The sequence below is a fragment of the Neolamprologus multifasciatus genome, chromosome 9 (assembly GCF_963576455.1).
Source record: "Neolamprologus multifasciatus chromosome 9, fNeoMul1.2, whole genome shotgun sequence".
In the NCBI taxonomy this organism is placed as follows: Eukaryota; Metazoa; Chordata; class Actinopteri; order Cichliformes; family Cichlidae; genus Neolamprologus; species Neolamprologus multifasciatus.
Window position 1 is genome coordinate 47501 of NC_140447.1, and position 21389 is coordinate 68889.

General features: G+C 39.7%; 1 protein-coding gene across 1 annotated transcript in view; it reads right to left on the reverse strand.

The window, feature by feature from the left end:
* Window positions 1–1582: 1582 nt before the first annotated feature.
* The window catches only part of pde1ca (phosphodiesterase 1C, calmodulin-dependent a), a 53364-nt gene continuing 33557 nt past the window's right edge, over window positions 1583–21389 (reverse strand). The window contains exons 14-17 of the mRNA XM_085172806.1: window positions 17834–17954; window positions 15421–15581; window positions 8617–8916; window positions 1583–8234 (exon numbers count right to left, since the gene is read on the reverse strand). Of these exons, the coding sequence (XP_085028932.1) occupies window positions 8074–8234; window positions 8617–8916; window positions 15421–15581; window positions 17834–17954 (743 nt within the window). The 3' untranslated portion in view covers window positions 1583–8073. The remainder of the gene's footprint in view (window positions 8235–8616; window positions 8917–15420; window positions 15582–17833; window positions 17955–21389) is intronic.

Here is a 21389-nt window from a genome sequence, read left to right on the forward strand (position 1 = left end):
ATTAAAGCCAGAACTTACGACACGATACTTTTTACTTCATGTACAGGGTTTCCAAAATAAGTTTTATTTCAAGTAAACAAACTAATACATTTAATTCAGGTAAAACAGATCATCACATTTATTCTTGTAAAGGGTTTTCTAAAAGGTTTTATTTAATGTAAAGCGTTTCCAAGGCTGTTAGCTGCGTTGCCCTGTATTGAACTTATTTACAGTGTGTCAGTAAAGGCCAACATGCACTTCTGGCCCCTTTGTTGAATGAGCCCATTTTGGGTTTGTGAATTTGTCAACTTAAGGTTTTGAAGTTGGGGATGCATGCTCCTGGTGAGCATAAGATGTCCAGTGTTGGGAAGGTTACTTTTAAAATGTATTCCACTACAGATTACAGAATACATGCCCCAAAAGGTATTTTGTAACGTATTCCGTTACGTTACTCAATGAGAGTAACGTATTCTGAATACTTTGGATTACTTAATATATTATCATGCTGTTTACAACTACATGAATATGATGTATTACTATTACTGAAGGTCCGCAGCTCCGAACTATAGTAAAGGGACCTCTGGCTAGCTGAAAATTAGCTTTACTTTGTGGTCTGGGTCAACTTTGCTAGCGAGAGACAGAGAGAGGCGTTGAAAGCCTGCTCCAACGATACTTATTGTTTCGGAGGAAAACAAGAACACGGTGTACATTCGAATCTTTATTAGTGATGGGATTTCCGGCTCTTTTTAGAGAACCGGCTCTTTCGGCTCGGCTCACTAAAAAGAGCCGGCTCTTTCGGGTGGTTTTGTTGCTTTAATTAATTTACTATTAACAACAATATAAAATTATGCACAAAAGGAATTACTAATGTAAAAAAAAAACGGTGGTTTTATTTATAACTGTTTATATATAAATATATACGGTTGCCCCTAGGGACAAAGCACATACAAACTCCAAAAAGCACGTACAAATTCCAAAACACATTTCTAGCGTTAACTGAACTTCCAAAACAGAGCTACATAGATCACTTAAATTACACAATTGAAAGCATATTTGTATTGTTTGTGTATTTATACACAAGCACTCATATATATTCAAATAATTTAAAAAAATGTTCATTTAACGGTTACTACCACACACCAAATCTGGTCGTTGGTACTTCCTGGCTTGTGTAGCCCCTAGGTAACAAAAGCTCAACACTGCCCCCTAGCATCCTGGAGCACTTCCGTTGTGTTTTGTACGTGTTTTGGAGTTTTTACATGCTTTGTCTCTAGGGGCCACTGTAAATATACTTTTATTTATTCACTCCACATAAAACGTAATAAATAAATCATATAATACAAAGACCAATTATTTACATTTCAACTTTTAACTATTTAAATTTTCAGCTTTTTCCTTTTAAACAAATTTAAAGTGAAACAACACAAAACACTGCAAACCACAACACAATTAAATATAAATAAAAATATGAAAACAAAAAGAAGATGCACATTCTCTGTCATATAGGCCTGCATGAATAAACTTTCTGAATCCTTTATCATCCGCAACTGAAAATAGTTGTGGATGATTACTATACCTTTCTAATGTGACGTTGTTGTCCCTGGCTCTCTTTCTCTCCCGCTCCGTTCCTGTGCTACTGCGAGTGTAACTACCGCCCCACCGCCCTCCTCCCAGCGCAAAGCACAAGGCTCGTGTGCGAAGTGAAGCGAAAAAAAGTGCGAGGAGAGAGAGTACGGAGCCCCTCTGATGACACAATAAATAATGGCCACAAAATACTACTTCGAGGGTACGAAATAGGTATAACTGTACGAATTGGGTATAACGTGGCAACGAATTACGCATTTGTGGCCACAAAATAGATAACGTGCGCACATCATATTGATACAATTCCTGGACAGCTGCATAGAGACACAAGCATAAAAGTAGGCTAAACCTATACACTATGGACAGAGACAGTCTGATTGAGTTTTATTTTAGGCTGGGAATGAGCTACAAATGCATTTTGAAAAGCTTGGCAATGCAAGGAACCATCATTACGGAGAAACATTTAAACCAGATATTGAGAGCCAAGTCGCTTTACAGACGTAAGTACGACGTGGACGCCGGGATAAATTTTATTGTGAACCAACTGCAAGGGCCTGGGAAGGATCACGGTTATCGGTGGATGTTTACAAAGTGCAAACAACACGGCATTGCGATCAGGAAAGAAGACGTCAGGATCCTCATCTCTTTACTGGACCCAGTAGGTTCCCAGGTTCACCAGACCAGACGTCTCAGAAGGAGGCAATATTTTGCTCAGGGGTCTAACTTTGTGTGGCACATAGACTTATGACAAACTGAAGCCATATGGGATATGTATTAATGGATGCATCGACGGTTTCTCATGCAACATCATTTGGCTGCGGGCCGCACACACTAACAGTGACCCAAAGGTTATCGGAGGTTACTTTGTGGAAGCAGTGGAGAGTCGTGGGGGTTTCCCCAGGCTCGTACGAACGGACATGGGCACTGAGAACGTGTTGGTCAGAGACCTCCAGCATTATTTACGGAGAAATGACGGGGATGATAGAGCAGCAGACAGAAGATACGTCACAGGAGCAAGTACCACAAACCAGAGAATTGAGAGCTGGCGGGGAGTAATGAGAAAAGGAGTCGAGCCATGGATCACGCTTCTAGGAGAACTGAAGGACGAAGGATTCTTCTTTGGGGATTTCATTGACAAAGCTCTGTCACAGTTCTGCTTCATGCCAATCATTCAGGTAAATGGCCCATACTATAATAACCAGTGGTGGTAATTAATTACATTAAATTACGCTGTTTTAGCAGTAAGGGTACCAAAATTACCGTTTACATTGTTAAAACGACGTTACCTTTACCAAACGGTAAATGCAATGTATTCCTAACGTTGTGGAAGTAGGTCAACTGCGCTCTGTATGTGCGTAATGGAGGATGAAGCATCAACCCAGCCAAAGTTTTGAAATCAGGGAACACATTGCCAATCAGAAGTCAGCACAACTAAAATGTTTTTTTCTGATCGGAGGACATTATCCTTGTCTGCGCTCATTCTGCATCAGCAGTTATGCTGCAGCTACCGATCTGTCACTGCCAGTCTGTCAAAAGCAGTCAGAGGCTTCACGCATCAGTAACTCTTCAGCGCTGTATCATTGGTACATTCAGGTCTGAGATGATATTGGATCGCCTCATGGGATTGAAAAATATTGATTTTGTCACCTGTATTATGCGCATAAAGTTGAAAAGCTTTGCGCATCCGCACCAAGATTAGTATTAGTATAAAGCCCAGATCCCACAACTCAGTGGTTTGCCTGGTGTGGTTCTTTCTTTTCTTTTTTTTGCCATCACTCCCTCTTCCTTTGGTTTTCATTAAACTGCATCCAAACATTGCTGCTTTTCAATTCATTTAAGGATGCACCACACTTATTTTATAACAGATTGGATCCTGTACAGAACCACAGGAAAAGCTGAAGATAATTGAAATCAATTTCACCAATGTACCTTTTCAGGTAACGAGAAATTGTTGACTGGGCAGCTGTCATCTCCTCTGGAAAGATTAGAAGCTCCTTCACTGTTTTTACAGTTGGTTTTTTTTCTGCAATGAAATGATGCATTCCTTCTGGTGGGAGTGAACCAGCTACAGAACCCACAACGGGACGCCAGCACTTGATTACAAACATTGGGGGCCTGAATAAGTACTTTGTGTCCTATCTGTGCCAAAACAGGGAGCAGTGTGTCCTTGGTAGGAACCTGCTTGCACTCATGTGCATCAAGTACTTCCAGCAATTCATCTGTATCCACTGAATTGAAGTTATTCAAAGCCTTCAGGAGAACAGATCGCTCTTCTTGTGAGACGTACAAAAGAAAGGAATCTTTTAAACTACTGGTTGTCGAGCCTTACAATATCTCCTCCAGAAAGGGTATTGCAAGCTTCACTGGGATGTAACCAGCTTGTCTCCACCCTACAACAAACTAGTGATGGGTCGTTCGCGAACGAAATGGCTCTTAGAGCCGGGTCTTTGACGTGAACGACGCGAGCCGTCACGCGTTTGTTTTTTGTTTTTTTCAGTTACAGATGATAAAGGATTCAGAAAGTTTATTCATGCAGGTCCATATGACAGAGCATGTTCTTTTTGTTTTCATACTATAATTTATATTTAATTGTGTTGTGGTTTGCAGTGTTTTGTGTTGTTTCACTTTAAATTTGTAAAAGGAAAAAGCTGAAAATTGAAATAGTTAAAAGTTGAAATGTGAATAGTTGATTTTTGTATTATATGATTTATTTATTACATTTTATGTGGAGTGAATAAATAAAAGTATATTTACGGTGGCCCCTACAGACAAAGCACATACAAACTCTGAAGCATGTACAAACTCCAAAACACGAAAAAACACGTAAAAACTCGTAAAAACTCCAAAACACGTAAAAACAAGTACAAACTCCAAAACACGTAAAAACACATACAAACTCCGAAGCACGTAAAAACTCAGAAGCACTTAAAAACTCAGAAGCACATAAAAACTCAAAACACGTACAAAAGACAACAGAAGTGCTCCAGAAGTTACCTAGTGGCTACACAAGCCAGCAAGTACCAACGACTGGATTTGGTGTGTGGTAGTAACAGGTAAATGAACTTTTTTTTTTTTTTAGTTATTTGAATATATATGAGTGCCTGTGTATAAATACACAAACAATACACACATGCTTTCAATTGTGTAATTTAAGTGATCTAGTAGCTCTGCTTTGGAAGTTCAGTTCATGCTAGAAATGTGTTTTGGAGTTTGTACGTGTTTTGTCTCTAGGGGCCACCACATATATTTATATATAAACATATATAAATAAAACCACTTTTTTTTACGTTAGTAATTCCTTTTGTGCATAATTTTATATTATTGTTAATAATAAATTCATTAAAGCAACACTACAACAAACACTCTAGCTATAGCCTGCCATTCTTCACACTGAAAGTCATGCTGGATGAATGGGACTTTCACCTCAACTCCCAATGTGCAGCTGTCATAGAAATCCATCCATTATGTCAGGCAGTCCCGCAAAACACCACTTCCTTCCCCCTGTTCAAGCTCTCCATTTGGTAACAACATTTTGATATTGACCTCAGATGAAATTTAATTCAATTCAATTTTATTTATAGAGGCCTGAGAGGCGTGATTGCAGATGCCGCTCAGGTGGGTCCACCTCCCCTGCAGCGGCACTGCAGACCACGCCCCGCCACACACATCAAACACGTAAAATAAATACCAATGTACTTTTGCATTCACTTTTTGTTATTTTTACACAGTGTTCTGAATGATTAACAATGGTCTACAGCCAATCTTGTGCATTATTATACAAACTTTGGTTGTAAGATTCAGATAACTATTTAATAAAAGGTAAATATTTTATATGAGAGTAAGAAAGAAAAGTATATCTTTGTTTCCCCCTTTCCCTGTTAATGCCCTACTTGGCCCCCTGGCAAAAGCTTTGCTAGATCTGCCCCTGCACAGTTACCAGCTGTCAGCTACACAAAAAAAGGAGCTTGTTGTTATTTGTCTCTCAGAAACAGTTCATAACTCTCCTTCAACTCATTCATGTCACCTAAAAGGTAAACCTGTTTCTCCATCACCAGTTCAGCTCTGATGATTTAATAAGGACATCTCATGGTTAGGACCAGCCCTTTTTTCAGCTGTGGCTCCAGCAAACATCAGCTGATACTAGAAATTAAAATCTAATGAATTCTAACAACAGCTGATCAAGCTTAAAAATGCTGCTGTTGTTTAGCGTGATAAACAAACAAGAAAAAAAAGCCGATCACTGATCAGTTTCATGATTGAAGTTTCAACAGGCAAGAGAATGACAGGGGAGGCTGTCATAAAGTTCAACATCAGTAACTTAGCGTGCACACAGCTGTATAGAAACTCCGTCATGCTAGCTAGCGAGTTAACTGATTGTAAAAAGTCAGTACAACGAAAATAAACTACACCTAAACTCGGTTTATATCTGACCCAAATAGAGTGCAACTTCTTACCTGAAATTCAGTTAACCTGATGCTCCGACCGGCAGCCGCCTGCTTCTCCTGCCTTCGGTTTCCCTTATCCACGATTGAGCTCTGCGTTTGCCACCACCGGTAGATCGGCGGCCGCCTCGCCGCCTCGTATGTCTCTTTTCCCACATGTCCTTTCTGTCACACACCGGTGGCTAGCTGTCCTCTGTTGTAGCTCCGCGTTAGCCACCACCAAACAACTCAGTTATTTTTCCCACATCGACCAGCAATCTGGACAACCACCTTTCACTGTTTATACCGTTACTAAAATGAATAAATGAATCATCGGCCCATATAAACGAAAAATAAGTCCAGCGAGACACAGACTGTTTGCGAGCGATCGGGGAGTGAAAGGAGTTAGAGCCGCCTCACTGTAAGCGAAAATTGTAAAAAAATCAAAGGAGTGAAAGGTTTATACCCTTACGAGCACACAGAGGGACAAAATACGTTAGCGTGCTGCCCAACTTTCACCACGCTCATATTTATAATCATACGGTTCTTGGAGTGAGTGCATACACTCATGAAGTTTAGTAACTTCAGGTCACTGCAACAAGCCCAGGTACAGTTTACCGACGGATGGGTACAGGACCTTGAAATGCACCGTGTAGAACGAAAGACCATCGTACGTATCATAAGTTTACCAGTCTCACAAATCGTCTTCATAAATACACATTCGTTAACCGTTTATTAATAGGACCTTTAAGCTAAACGGTAATTAATTAGTAGTGGAAATAATTTCTGGTTCGCATTACAGAAATGTAGCAGTGACAATAATACTGTATGCTGTAATCCTACTGTGCAATTAGTGATACAAAAAAACCTTGTTTTATCCTGTGAATAAAAGTATATGTTTTTGTCAATGTACCATGGTAATAACAGAAGCGAAACGCAATATTGTGTCAGGACAATTCACGATTTATGCACAATAAACAAATGAGCATAGCGCCACAATTTCTGTTCAGCGCCAGACTTGCTTGTAACCTATATCACCAATTATGTTATAAAAATGACGTATTAACTACAACAGAAGACTGACCTTTGTGGAAATGTTTGGAGCAAGCTAACCTGTGAGCTGCAGTGTTCTGGGACGTTATATTTGGTCTTTGAATGGCTGCAATCCAGGCCATCCGTCGCCTCTTTTTACTTCGGAAACATGGCTCGAACAATTTCTCTTCAACGACGTAATCCGATAAAAAAAACGATCTCTTTACCCGTCGGCTTCCCGTGGCTGTCATGCGACCGGCTATTGCAGTTAATAATACAACAGCTTCTTGACAGTTTTTTGTGTTTCTTTTTATCGCTGTGTAACTGATTTCAATTGAAAGCCTGCATGCGCTAGTACCTCTTGCCACGAGTTCCCAGAATTCTTTGCGGTTTTACCCTTGAATGACGTCACATTTTCAATCTCTATACCACTAGAGAGAGCCAACACACCACAAATGAAGTCTGTTTCTATGGGGCAAAAAGAAGAATCTTTCTCATGGGCCTAGAAATTGGCCAAAATTTTCACTAAAATCTAAATATTTAAAAAACTATAAGTCATAAACACCAAAAGTCATAGCATATTAGTCCAGATCCAGCCGCACAAAATGATATAACATATGTAACCCTTGTGTCAAAACTGTGCGGCAGATAAGCGCGGGAAAATTTTCACTAAAATATTAATATTTTAAAAACTATAAAAGTCATAAACACCAAAAGTCATAGCACACCATTCCAGATCCAGCTGCACAAAATGAGGTAACATATATGAAGCTGGTCTCAAAACTGCGGGGTGACTTACGCGGCGAAATACTGAGAATAATAAATCCGACGAATAGTAATAAGTGTGCCTCTTGGCATAGGCACACTTAATAATAATAAAATTCATTTAATATAAGGAAAAGACCCTACAATAATACAAATAAGGAAACTAAGTGCAAATAATTATATATGTGTACTGAGAAAGGAATTCTGAGTTTATTCACAAAGGAAAAACTGAAGCAGAGTGATGAAGGAGTACATCACACAATATGCCATTATACACTTCAAACTTACAAAGTTATTTCCGTCGATGCAAGTAGAAGCGTTGCAGTCTCCTGGCTTTTGTCCTGGCATCAATAGGCCATATTTCTATGACTTTTGCCCTGATGAGTCTGTAGGAGCTGGCACAATAGGTGGGTGTTTTGTAATAATGAATCAGAGGGAAAACAGTTTGAGGGTCTGTGGAGGCAAAATATATTTCATACTCAAGGCGTTTGTGTGCACTTATGTGTAACAACAGTATGTTAAACAAATTGTTAAATGGCCTCTTAGCCAGATCACTCTTGAAAAACAGAACTTCAATCTTAATAGACCTTTACCCGGATGTTACTATTATTCATATTATTTTTAATTATAGAAACTTTGGGAGATTAACCCTAATCAGACTAACATAATATCATTAACATTAAATTTTAATGTAGATGTAATATGGTGTAAAATATATACTATAAATACATATAGAATTTATTTTGTGAATTAAAGGTAAAGTTGTATCTATTCTTATCAGTTTAATTAGGTGCTTTCAATGTAAAAAATAACAATAAAACTCAGAGGTGTGTACCATTCTGGGATTGCTGCTTCTTCATGTGTCCATCAGGTGACTTCTTTATGGCATCAGGGACTGATTTCAGCAGAATGCTTGAAGACTGAGCCTGATTATTGTTTCTTTCATCTTTAGTCTTTTTTTCTTCTTGCTGTCTCCTGTTCTGCACCTCTTGTCCCACGGATTCTTTTTTCATTTTCCCCTGTCCCATGTTGGCTCCGTCAACAGTTGTGCTTGTGTCTTTTCCACCGTTTGTCTCTTTGTCTTCTTGGCTATGTTCCTCTGCCATCTCGGTGACCTTTACCTCCAGGTCTACAACTGATATACCCAAACAAAATTGTGTTTATTTTAATTCAGACTGCTTCACACTGACAGATATTCCGTTCAATTTCATTACAATCCAATAAGCATTTCATGTTCACTTACCTTTTTCAATTCAATTCATTTTTTTATATAGTGCCAAATCACAACAACAGTAGATCCTACATTCACTATGTACCTACACAATAATCTGCATCTAATTTTTAGTAGTAGCAAACCTATTTGAACATTCCTGTAGGAATGGCTCTAGAAGACATATTTATGGTTTAGAGAAATATATTATTTATGTTAATTTAGAAAGATCAATAGGAGAGAAAGCGAGTGTAAATATCAGCACTTATTAAAGCATCATTGGGATCGCTGTGAAAACAGAATACACTTCAACAACAGCTAAATTCAGTTGCTACTCATTGTGCACCTCGTACTCGGTTTCTATCTGATTTCTCAGACAATTTCTCGATTTATTGCTCTGTTCTAAAAATTAAAAAATTATTGTAAGTGATTTTAACATCCATCTAGATGCTAAAAACAACAGCCCTAACCTTGGATTTAATGATTCTATTGTTATAATCATGTAGCTGGTCTCAAAATGCGAACCCACCACTCATCACGAACTCCAGACCTTATTCTGATATACAGCATAGAAAATAAAGATTTAACTATATACTGTATTAAGTGAAAATCTTTTTGTGTGATTGTTTCTTAATAATATTTACAATAATTGATTATATAACAGTGTGGAACACATTTCATTACAGTAGCAGTCTTTCTGAAAGTCCTGTAGCAAAAAATAAGGATGGAATTTCTCCACTGTTAGCTTCCTTTAATGTCATGTGTCAACACAATGCAGACCAGCTAACTAAACACTTACTCGCTCAGTGGTTGATTATTTGAATCAGAAATCAGATACAGAAATTGTGTTGCTGAGTTTTGTGGCACGATGTAGTTAGTTGTTGTTAGGACAAGAATAAAGTTGGAGTTGGAATAAAGTGAGAGCTCTCGTGTTGTCTGTGTTTACCTCCACATTGGTGACCCCTGACTTGAACATCTTACGAGATGAAGATGATGCCCGCTCCACTCTGGATGCATCAGCGACCGCCGGCCCTTCGCCTCCTGCTGCAGCTGTGTTTGCTGTGGCGCTTAAGCTGCCGGACTTTTGGCTCCATGATCCCCCGTTGTGGTTCGTGCACGTGGAGGCTCAGTTTGCCCTTCGCAGCATCTTGACTGACGATACAAAGTATCACCATGTGGTGGGCTCGCTGAACCCGCTAGCTAACCATCGTGCGATGACCCTCCTCTGGTCCACGATCCACCCACCCTTAAAGAGATCCTTCTTCGGCGCTACGCCGTCTCCAACGTGGAGCGAGCCGAAAAGCTGGAGAAAGGGCCTCGTGCTGGAGGGCAGGTCCATATGGGAGGGAGGTCCTCACCTGCTTTGTGACGTTTCCACCGGCTGCTCACACCCAGTGGATCCCCTTTCATGGTGTCGTTGTGTTTTCAACTCAATACATGCCCTCTCTCCTCCAGGCGTCCGGGCCTCGTTTAAGCTGGTGAGTGCCAGGTTCATTTGGCCGGGCCTTCACAAATTGGTGAAGGACTGGGCAGCGGCGTGTGCTCCATGCCAACATGCAAAGATCGATAGACACACACACAGGAGCCCCTCGAACCCTTCCGTGTCCCTGGTAGGCATTTTGATCATGTCGGCCCTCTGCCGCAGTCACAAGATTTCACACACCTTTTGACTGTGTTGGCCCGCACAACATGGTGGACGGAGGCCCTCCCACGCTGACGTTACCTCGGACATGGGCCCCCGGTTTGTTTCGTAGCTTTGGTCTGCCATGGCTGACGGCCTAGGCCGTCAGGCCGTCAAACCACGGCTTACCACCCGCAAGCGAGCGGTTTCACCATTAACTCAAGGCCGCGCTCTGGAGGGCTCCACCCATTGTACAGGAAGTGTGTTGCTGAGTTTTGTGGCACAGTGTAGTCAGTTGTTGTTAGGTCAAAAATAAAGTTGGAGTGAGAAGTGAGAGCTCTCGTGTAGTCTCCGTTTACCTCCACACTGTAATTGTTACGTTCAATGTGCATATGACGTCTTTCTTGCATTTGGATAGAATCTCCTAAATTATAGACATCTTGTCTGACAGGGATTCGAAAGAGCATATTTGTGCCAAATTGACTTCTCTTTATATGCTCCCTATTAAATCCAGAATCAAATTTAAAATCCATCTCCTCACATACAGGGCCTCGAATAAACAGGCCCCATTTTCTCTTAAAGACCCCATAGTCCCATATCAACTTGACAGAGGTCTTTGCTCTGAAACTGCAGGATTTAAAATTAGAATGGGAAATTCGGCTTAAAACCGTCCTTTTTGATAAAGCTGAATCAGGTGACCTAAATTCTCTCTAGTTAGGCTGCAAGGTTCAGGTTGCTAGAGGTTTTCCCACTGTTGCCAAGTGGACTCATCAGATTGTTGTGTTTTTCTCCCGAATATTGTAGGGTTTTTATCCTACAACATAAAGTGTCTTGAGGTGGCACTTGTTGGAATTTGGTTCTATATAAATAAAACTGAATTAAAGTTCAAGGAGTATTCGGCTCAACAGAGTTAACTGACTGGCTAAATTGCTACCAAAAAAAACAGGGGTTGTTCCTGTTTTCCTCAATATGAGACAAATAGTAAGATGTCCTAGCCTGGAAAAGTATTTTTACAGGCCAAACAAAGAGTGCAACACAATTTTCTCTCTAGCTTATATATCATCTCTTTTAAGGTCCATATTTTTGAGCTATAGGGAGTCGAGCATCTCTGGTTTGTTACCTTCCTTTTAAGAGGAGCCCCAATATCCAAGCTTGTATGCAGTGAGCATATAACATTATTAACAAGATCATCAACCTTTTTGGGAGTAAAGTTAAAAGTAGCTGCTGTGCATTGTGCATGCTTTTGAAGTGGAGGAAAAACCATTCTCCTGAAAACTTACACTGATAAAAGCTATTTTGGAGAGAGGTATATATAATCTATGCAAATCATGTAAAATAAGGGTGTGCATGCATGGTTGTTTATCCTGTCTGTCTCTGTGTTGCCTTGTGATTGACTTTCCAGGGTGTACCCAGCCTCTCACCTGTTGAAAGCTGGAGATAGACATCAGCCACGTTTTTGTTTTTAATTCAGTGTTAATGTAAGTAAATCACTCAACTTAGTCTTTTCACTAAATTGTATCTCCCTACAGACACGAAGCATTGAGAAGAAAAGGGATCTCCTTATCTGCTGCCTCATTAGCTACCTCTGGGAAAGACAAGAAGATCTTTTTCATGACTGCCAGGTATGTCATATTGATAACAGATTACTTATTAACTCAAGAGATCCTAATGTTCTTCTCTCCCGTCCTCTCCTATCCCCTGTTCTCCCCTTCTCCATTCATCTTCTGTCCACTCCCCTCTTTAGATAAACGGAAATATATTGAAAAAGCATCTTAAATAAAATAAAACGTGTATGCTTTTTGTTTCTTTCTTTTTAACACGTAGGAATGTGAGGATTATACAGACAATATGATGAAGGTGATCGTGATCCACAACATCATGGCTGAGGAGGATCCATCAGATGTGTCCACTGTGATTGAGGGAAACCAAGGGATGGAGGGATGTGGAAGCCGAACAAAGGCATGTGTACTGCTGATGGGACTGATATATGCCCTCAACCTCGAATATCCGAAGGAGAGAACACATTTGATACTTTTCAAAAACCTTTTTTGGAACTTTTGGCCAAACTACTGAAAAAGGTCCATGGCCTCAGAAATAAGCTTGTGCAATGCACACACATTTCCCCTCTTGTTCCAAGAGAATCTTTTGTCCAGACATAGCTTGATGGAGCTGTCATTTTTCTTCTGACAGCAAGCACAGATTGAATGTTGGTGTTAATGTTCTGTTCTATGTATCCATATTTTTGATAACGTACATGCACAGAAACAACCTTGTAGAGTTTCGGTATGTGCTTTTGGCTTTTTTAACATCCATGTAGATGCTAAAAAAATGACAGCCTCAACATGGCATTTAATCTGTTATTAGACTCAATTGGTTTCTCTCAAAATGTAAAAGAACCCACCCACCACTTTAATCACACTCTAGATCTTGTTTTAACATATGGCATAGAAACTGAACATTAAACAGTGTTTCCTGAAAACCCTCTCCTGTCTGATCATTTCAATTGATTACACAGCAGTGGAGAGTAGACCTTATCAAAGTAGATGTCTTTCTGAAAGCGCTGTAACTAAGTTTAAGGATATAATCCACCCACTGTTATCATCGTCAATGCCCTGTACCAACAAAGAGCAGAGCAGCTATCTGAACGCTACCCCAACAGAGGTCGATTATCTTGTTAATAATTTCACCTCCTCACTACGTACGACTCTGGATACTGTAGCTCCAGTGAAAACTAAGGTCTCTAATCAGAAGTACCTGACCCCGTGGTATAATTCTCAAACACGTACCCTAAAGCAGATGACTCGTAATCTGGAGAGGAAATGGCGTGTCACAAATTTAGAGGATCATCATTTAGCCTGGAGAAATAGTTTGTTGCTTTATAAGAAAGCCCTCCGCAAAGCCAGAACATCTTACTATTCGTCACTGATTGAAGAAAATAAGAACAACCCCAGGTTTCTCTTCAGCACTGTAGCCAGGCTGACAAAAAGTCAGAGCTCTTTTGAGCCAACCATCCCTTTAACGTTAACTAGTAATGACTTCATAAACTTCTTCACAAATAAAAATTTTATCATTAGAGAAAAAATTACCAATAATCATCCCACAGATGTAATATTATCTACAGCTACTCTTAGTACCATTGATGTTAAGTTAGACTCTTTTTCTCCAATTGATCTTTCTGAGTTAACTTCAATAATTACTTCCTCCAAACCATCAACGTGTCTTTTAGACCCCATTCCTACAAAACTGCTCAAAGAAGTCCTGCCATTAATTAATTCTTCGATCTTAAATATGATCAACCTATCTCTAATAATCGGCTATGTACCACAGGCCTTCAAGCTGGCTGTAGTTAAACCTTTCTCAAAAAGCCATCTCTAGACCCAGCAGTCTTAGCTAATTATAGGCCAATCTCCAACCTTCCTTTGATATCAAAAATCCTTGAAAGAGTAGTTGTTAAACAGTTAACAGATCATCTGCAGAGGAATGGTTTATTTGAACAGTTTCAGTCAGGTTTCAGAGTTCATCACAGCACAGAAACAGCTTTAGTGAAGGTTACAAATGATCTTCTTATGGCCTCTGACAGTGGACTCATCTCTGTGCTTGTCCTGCTAGACCTTAGTGCAGCATTCGATACTGTTGACCATAATATCCTATTAGAGCGATTAGAACATGCTGTAGGTATTACAGGTACTGCACTGCAGTGGTTTGTATCATATCTATCTAATAGACTCCAATTTGTGCATGTAAATGGAGAGTCCTCTTCACACACTGAGGTTAATTATCGAGTTTCACAGGGTTCAGTGCTAGGACCAATTCTGTTTACATTATACATGCTTCCCTTAGGCAGCATGATTAGAAGACATAGCATACATTTTCACTGCTATGCAGATGACACCCAGCTCTATCTGTCCATGAAGCCAGATAACACACACCAATTAGTTAAACTGCAGGAATGTCTTAAAGACATAAAGACCTGGATGGCCGCTAACTTTCTGCTTCTTAATTCAGATAAAACTGAGGTTATTGTACTCGGCGCTGAAAAGCTTAGAAATATGGTATCTAACCAGATTCTTACTCTGGATGGCATTACCTTGGCCTCCAGTAACACTGTGAGGAACCTTGGAGTCATTTTTGACCAGGATATGTCCTTCAACGCACATATTAAACAAATATGTAAGACTGCTTTCTTCCATTTGCGCAACATCTCTAAAATTAGAAATATCCTGTCTCAGAGTGACGCTGAAAAACTAGTTCATGCATTTATTACTTCCAGGCTGGACTACTGCAATTCATTATTATCAGGATGTCCAAAAACTCACTGAAAAGCCTTCAGCTAATCCAAAATGCTGCAGCAAGAGTACTGACAGGGACTAGAAAGAGAGAGCATATTTCTCCTGTTTTGGCTTCCCTTCATTGGCTTCCTGTTAAATCCAGAATTGAATTCAAAATCCTGCTCCTCACATACAAGGTCTTAAATAATCAGGCCCCATCTTATCTTAATGACCTCGTAGTACCATATCACCCTATTAGAGCACTTTGCTCTCGCTCTGCAGGCCTACTGCAGGCCCATGGGGTCGTTCTCCAGGGTTAAATGCATAAGGTATATAACATTAATGTTCACACACAGCCTCTTCTAATTAAAACCACAGTGTCTGAAACCCTATGAATGACAGTACATTGAACATCCTGTGCTTGGACGGTGGGAAGAAGACAGCCTAACGTGCAGTTCATAAATTTGAATTAGAAAATCTGGATTTCAAGGCAAAAATGGAAGTGTATTCTAAAGATCAGTTATATTGTGTTCCAGCTACCTTTTCCTGCTTGGTCCCTCCATGTCTCCCTGTTTTGATGAATTTTTTGATTCCATGTACCCCTGAAACCTTTGAAGTCCACTGTAGTCAGAGAGCAGCTGCCTTCTGAGTGTGTACTCTTCATGCTGGACTGCTTTCCGTCACTTCCAGTACTGTTGAAACTATGACAGGACATAAGTATAATGTTAAATATAGTTAAACATAGTGAGTAGTTGTTAGTTACTGCAGTTAATGGTAAAAATTAGCCAACATTAAACTTAAAGGACGGAGTCTAGGGAGCTTGAAAAGAAAAGCGTCTGGACTTCTTTAAGTTTCCTCGAAAACATTTCATCTCTCATCTGAGATTCAGATGGACAGCCAAGTCTTGTCCCGTCTAAAGGAAAAAGGTCAGTCTTTTGAGGATGCCAATGTTCACAATTTAGACCGAGAAGACAGTAGGTTTTAAAGAGGAGTGAAAGAAGCCATCTATGTCCACTGTGAATGACCATCTTTGAACAGAGGTGGTGGCTTACAACACTGTCTTGCCTACGTAGACAAAAAATAATAAGTAATGCATTTTAGTAAATGGTAAATTTAACTGTATCTCTATCTATGTATATATAGAGCGACATAGATACAAGCAACAATACTCGTATCGATATTGAACCGTTCGATACAGTGATTTCGGTTTGGTACGCATATATGTTGAACAATACAAAATTTTTAATTTATTTTATCAACTTTTCTTCTGACGATGCTGTCTGTGTTGAGAGCTCAGTGGATCTGCGTTCAACTTATCCGCCTAGGCTGCACTGTCGAGAACAGATCCACTGAGCGCAGGGCAAGCTAGCGAGACAGAAGTTAAGCTTGTTGCAACATGGCAAATTGAACTTCCCCCACCCTCAATCAGATCTGGCGTTTGGAACTATTTTGGTCTTCATGTGACGTATGACCCTGAAGGTAAGCGTGTCATGAACAAAAGTAAAACAGTACGTCGGATGTGCCACGCAATGCTCAATTGGTGGGAACTAGTGCGTTAGCGCAGTTTGCTCGCACGTGTTGACGCCGTCCAGCCCCACGCACGGGGCGATCCGCGGTAGCTCGTTAACGGAGATTTGCCGTGTTGTGGCGTTAATGTCATTTCAACGAGATTAACACTGACAGCACTAGTGGGAACACAATGAATATGACTGCACATTTACTCCAATATCATCCTAGAGCAAAGACAAGTGGAAGCAGACAAAAACAACAAGCACGCATGCTACAAACTTTACCCGAGTCATTTAGACAGCCGTTAGCATATGATTCTCCTTATGGGGACCTGATATGTTTAATATGCTGCTGAGAATATAGCCCAGAAGAAGCGTATAGTATAGCTTTTATTTTGGAAAGAGCCATTTCTCTGTAATAAACTCTCTTTTTCCAAAGATGAGTGATTTCTCGATCAGATAGATTAATTTTTTTATTACTTTGTTGTTTAAGCAACATTAAATTTAAAAACTGTACTTTTGAGTTAAAAGCTGTTATATTGAAAAAGATTACATGTAAGAGCCCCAGCGATACAGGGGTGGCTGTAGCTTAGGAGGTAGAGTAGGAACTCTACTACTTGGAAGGTTGTTGGTTCAATCCCTGGCTTCTGGAGTTTGCAAATATCCTTGTGCAAGATACTCTCCAACGCATCCATCGGAATGTGAACATTAGATAGCAAGCATAGAAGAAGTTCTTGTATTAATGGGTGAATAAGGCAAGTTGTATTAAGCACTTTAAGTGCTCAGAGTCAAATGGTACTATATATTAATCAGTCTCTTTGTTTATACACCATTGAGAGACATCCATCCATTCGCTTCCGCTTCTCCTTTTCAGGGTCGCGGGGGACGCTGGAGCCTATCCCAGCTGTCATAGGGCGAGAGGCGGGGTACACCCTGGACAGGTCGCCAGTCTGTCGCAGGGCCAACACACAGGGACAGACAACCATTCGCGCTCATTGAGAGACAAATGTTCTCAATTTTAAAAAAAAAAAATGTTTATTGACCTAATGTAAAAGCTAAACAGAAATGTTTTTAGGTGGTAGAACTGTATTTTAAGTTAACCAGTTCTACTTTTTGCTCTTGCATTTCAAAAAGAGGCTTTGTGGGCATTGTGGTATTGTGGGGGTTGATGCCTATACTTGAATTGGCATCAACCCCCACGATGGCATTTCACACTAATGTCCACTTTAGGGGATTCTGGATGAAGAGAAGTCCGGTAGCACAGGTGCCTTATAAGTTTGTATTACTCTCCATTTTTCTCTGGCCTATAGCCCGACAATACTTTTATATAGATTCAGAGTAATTGTACTGGTTTTTATATAGAGTACACACAGCAACTGAGACAGATTCACACACATTAACAAATAATGAGACTGCACTGAAAGTGAGAATTTTGTGTGGATCACCTGTACTGTCTGAAGACAGGCAATTCAGAGCGAGAGGTCTCCTCGATAAGTGGTGTCACAATATTTTCAATCATTTCTGTCAACACAGTGAATGTTGGCTCCACAATGAAATCAATGAATCCTACAAAAACAGACATTCATAATTGGCACAGTTTTTTTTTAAATTCTCCCACTTAATTCAAGAAACAAATGTTTATTAGAGCCTTCTATATTACACACAAAAATTGACATTTATAGTTAGTTTCATCATGTGAATAATCACATGGAAGAAGGAAGCAGAATCATAGATTCATCACATTTTCATTAAGTTAGGGACAAGAATTCCTGATCAAGCACCAATTATTAGCAGCCCGTAAGAGAACGACAAATTGATCATGTATAATTACAACCTGTAATGCAAACTTTAAATGGTAAATGGCCTGTATTTGTATATCGCTTTACTTAGTCCCTAGTAGAGATGGACCGATCCGATATTACGTATCGGTATCGGTCCGATACTGACGTAAATTACTGGATCGGATATCGGAGAGAAATAAAAAATGTAATCCGATCCATTAAATATAAAAAAAAGCACCTCACAAAACTTGCGACACAGCGTAACTCGGCTCATAACCGTGGCACGTCGGAGCAGTGTGCTCATGTGATAGAGCGGCTGTGTCTATTTGTAGCCTTGCTAGCAAACCAGCATTTCATCTCCAAGAAAGTTATCCCACAGAGAAGTAAAGCAAGTGTGTAAGTTCATCTCTGAATGTTTGTAAAGCATTTCCGCGTTAAGCTTAACAACCGATATATGGAGCGACTGCCTCTCTCTCTCTCTCCTGCTGGTACTTCAATCGTGAAACTGCTTAATGATCAGCTGATCAGCTTTTCTGTCGTGACTCCGTCTCTCTTGTTTGTTTATCGCCCACTTCTCACCAGAAAGAGGAAACCAGCGGCTGAACAACAGCAGGAGTTTAAGCTTGATAAGCTGTTGTTAGCATTTATTTAATATTACTTTCTACACCAGGATCTTTTTCTACGCAGCTGACGTAACTGTGCAGGGGCGGATTTAGCAAAGTTTAGCCAGGGGGGCCGATAGGGCATGAACAGGGAAAAGGGGGCACAAAGACATACTTTTCTTTCTTATTCTCATTTAAAATGTCAAGCTTTTAATAAAAAATTATCTGAATCTTACACCCAAAGTTTTAATCTGATGTAAATGTATAGAAGTCCATTACTGTATATAGTAACTGTTAAGTCTAATATACCCTAGTAAGCTATACTACTTTTTCCTTTGGGAAGGTACCATTTGTGCAGTCTGCAATTCTGTTGAAGAAAGATGTTGAATCTATTTAATTATTCTTGAAAAATAATTTATTTCTGTGCATTTTTTTTTTCACACTGCATCAATTTAAAGTTGATTACGTCGATTAAGCATCATGAGGTGGAGGTTGGGAGGTGGTTCCCTATTTTTTTTTTTTTTTGCTGGGAGTTTGCAACCCTATTAGTTAGGTTTCTTAATATTTTTGCTAAGTACTCTTTAAAATACCAGAATAGGGAGGATTGAGTAGGTTTAACTTTATTAGATTGATCAGTATTGCTGAACTATGAAATATAGTCCAATGTATTTTTTACATACAGGTATAACAGAATAGCTTTAGTGTTGTTGTTTATTTAAACTTGAGTATGAACTTATACAAAATGCAGCAAGATATTAAATAAACAGTTTTATTGATTAAAAAACACTATATCGGGTTCATATCGGTATCGGCAGATATCTAAATTTATGATATCGGTATCGGTATCGGACTTAAAAAAGTGGTATCGTGCCATCTCTAGTCCCTAGTGTAAAGTCCCTAAGGACCCCAAAGCGCTTTACACTACATTCAGCCATTCACCCATTTATTCACATTCACGAACCGGCAACCTTCCGATTACAAGCCACGATCTCAAGGTCACAAACCTAGCGAACTGGCCCATGCAACACTTGATGTGAGGTCTTGGCTTGCCTCATATGTGACATGTCTAAAATAAATGCACCATAACCAATGTTCCCTCTAAACTGCGCGCGTGTGCAATCTGTGCCCACTGCTCACACGGTCTCTGCGCACAGAAAATCTGCGTTGCCCACAAAAATAAAAATCTAACCTGAATTAAAATTAAAATAAATACATTAACAATTCATTCTGTTTTGCAGTGTGAGTCAGTAAGTGACCAGCGACTGGCTGCTCCAGCCAATGATGCGATTCACATTCATATATACGCAGCTAATCAATATAGTTGACAGGCTATGACAGCGTCCTTATGTGCCGACACTGGTGTTTTAGCTAGCAAAGCGTTGTGGCTGATGTGGAGTGAAGCCACGTTAATGATAATGTGTACAACCATTGGAGATGTGAGCAGGACAGACGGAACAATTGACGGAAAACATGTGGACTTTTTACCAGTTTTTAAATTGTGTTGATCGGCCACGTAAAAACAGAGTTATGATAAAAAAATATCTGCAATGTCTGTTTTTTCTGAATACTATCGTTGTTTATATTTACTGCGGGAAGAAATGGTAAAAATAGCGTTTTATAAGGAAAGCGCTCAAAACCGCTCTCCGCCTGTGAGCAAAACCAAAACTAAAAAACCCCACACCCTTTCCTATTAGTGGAAAATGTACCATGTCAACCAACAGAGATTGGCAGTAACGCATCTCTGTTGGTTGACTGTAATCTCTGTAATCCGATTACTCGTTACTTGAAAAAAGTAAAGTAAGGGATTACTATAGCAAAAAAGGTAATTCGATTACTGTTACTTTCCCGTAAGCACGCTGCGTTACTGCGTTACTAAAACTGTGATTTTTTTGCGAGAGTGTCTCACGACAATGACGTAAGCGAATGCAACGTTCGTGGCAACAGCTGTGTGCAGATAAACAATGGATAATATATCGAGTGCGGGAGAGAGTATGAGCTTTTTTCAAGTAACTTGACTAACACTGTCGACCAATCAAAAAATGATATGGTAACATGGCATTTAGTTGTTTAGGAAGGGGGGGAAGTTTTAGGAGTTATGGCGGTGTTTTGAGATGTGAGAGATTTGCGACGTTTACTCATAATACAAGTCAGAGCTTTATAAAAAAAAAAAAGAAAAAAGAAAATTGTGTTTTCAAAATTGGAGTTCAAGTTATTTTTACCAATAGTGTTAACATACTACACAGGTCATGAAGAAGACTTTTTTTAATTTTCATAAGTAGGCTAAAGCAGTTAATTAAAAGTAATCTAACATAAATGTAAATGCTGTAATTTGATTATTTTAATAAACCATGTAACTTGGATGGATTCGATGCTGGCGTGACCACAGTGCACAAGTCTAATGTTGCTCATAGTGGTCCAAGGGACCGCTCAGGGAGTTTGTGTGTTTGCTCAGATACATGAAAAATTAGAGGGAACATTGTCCATAACCAGAGGTTATTACAAGGTAGTATTGCCGGGTGGGGAAAAACAATTTACAACATAAATGGTGGTGTATCAGGGGCTTCTGTTCAGCTCCACTGAGTACAGGGGCCTAAGTAATAGCGGTGGGTGTATTTATA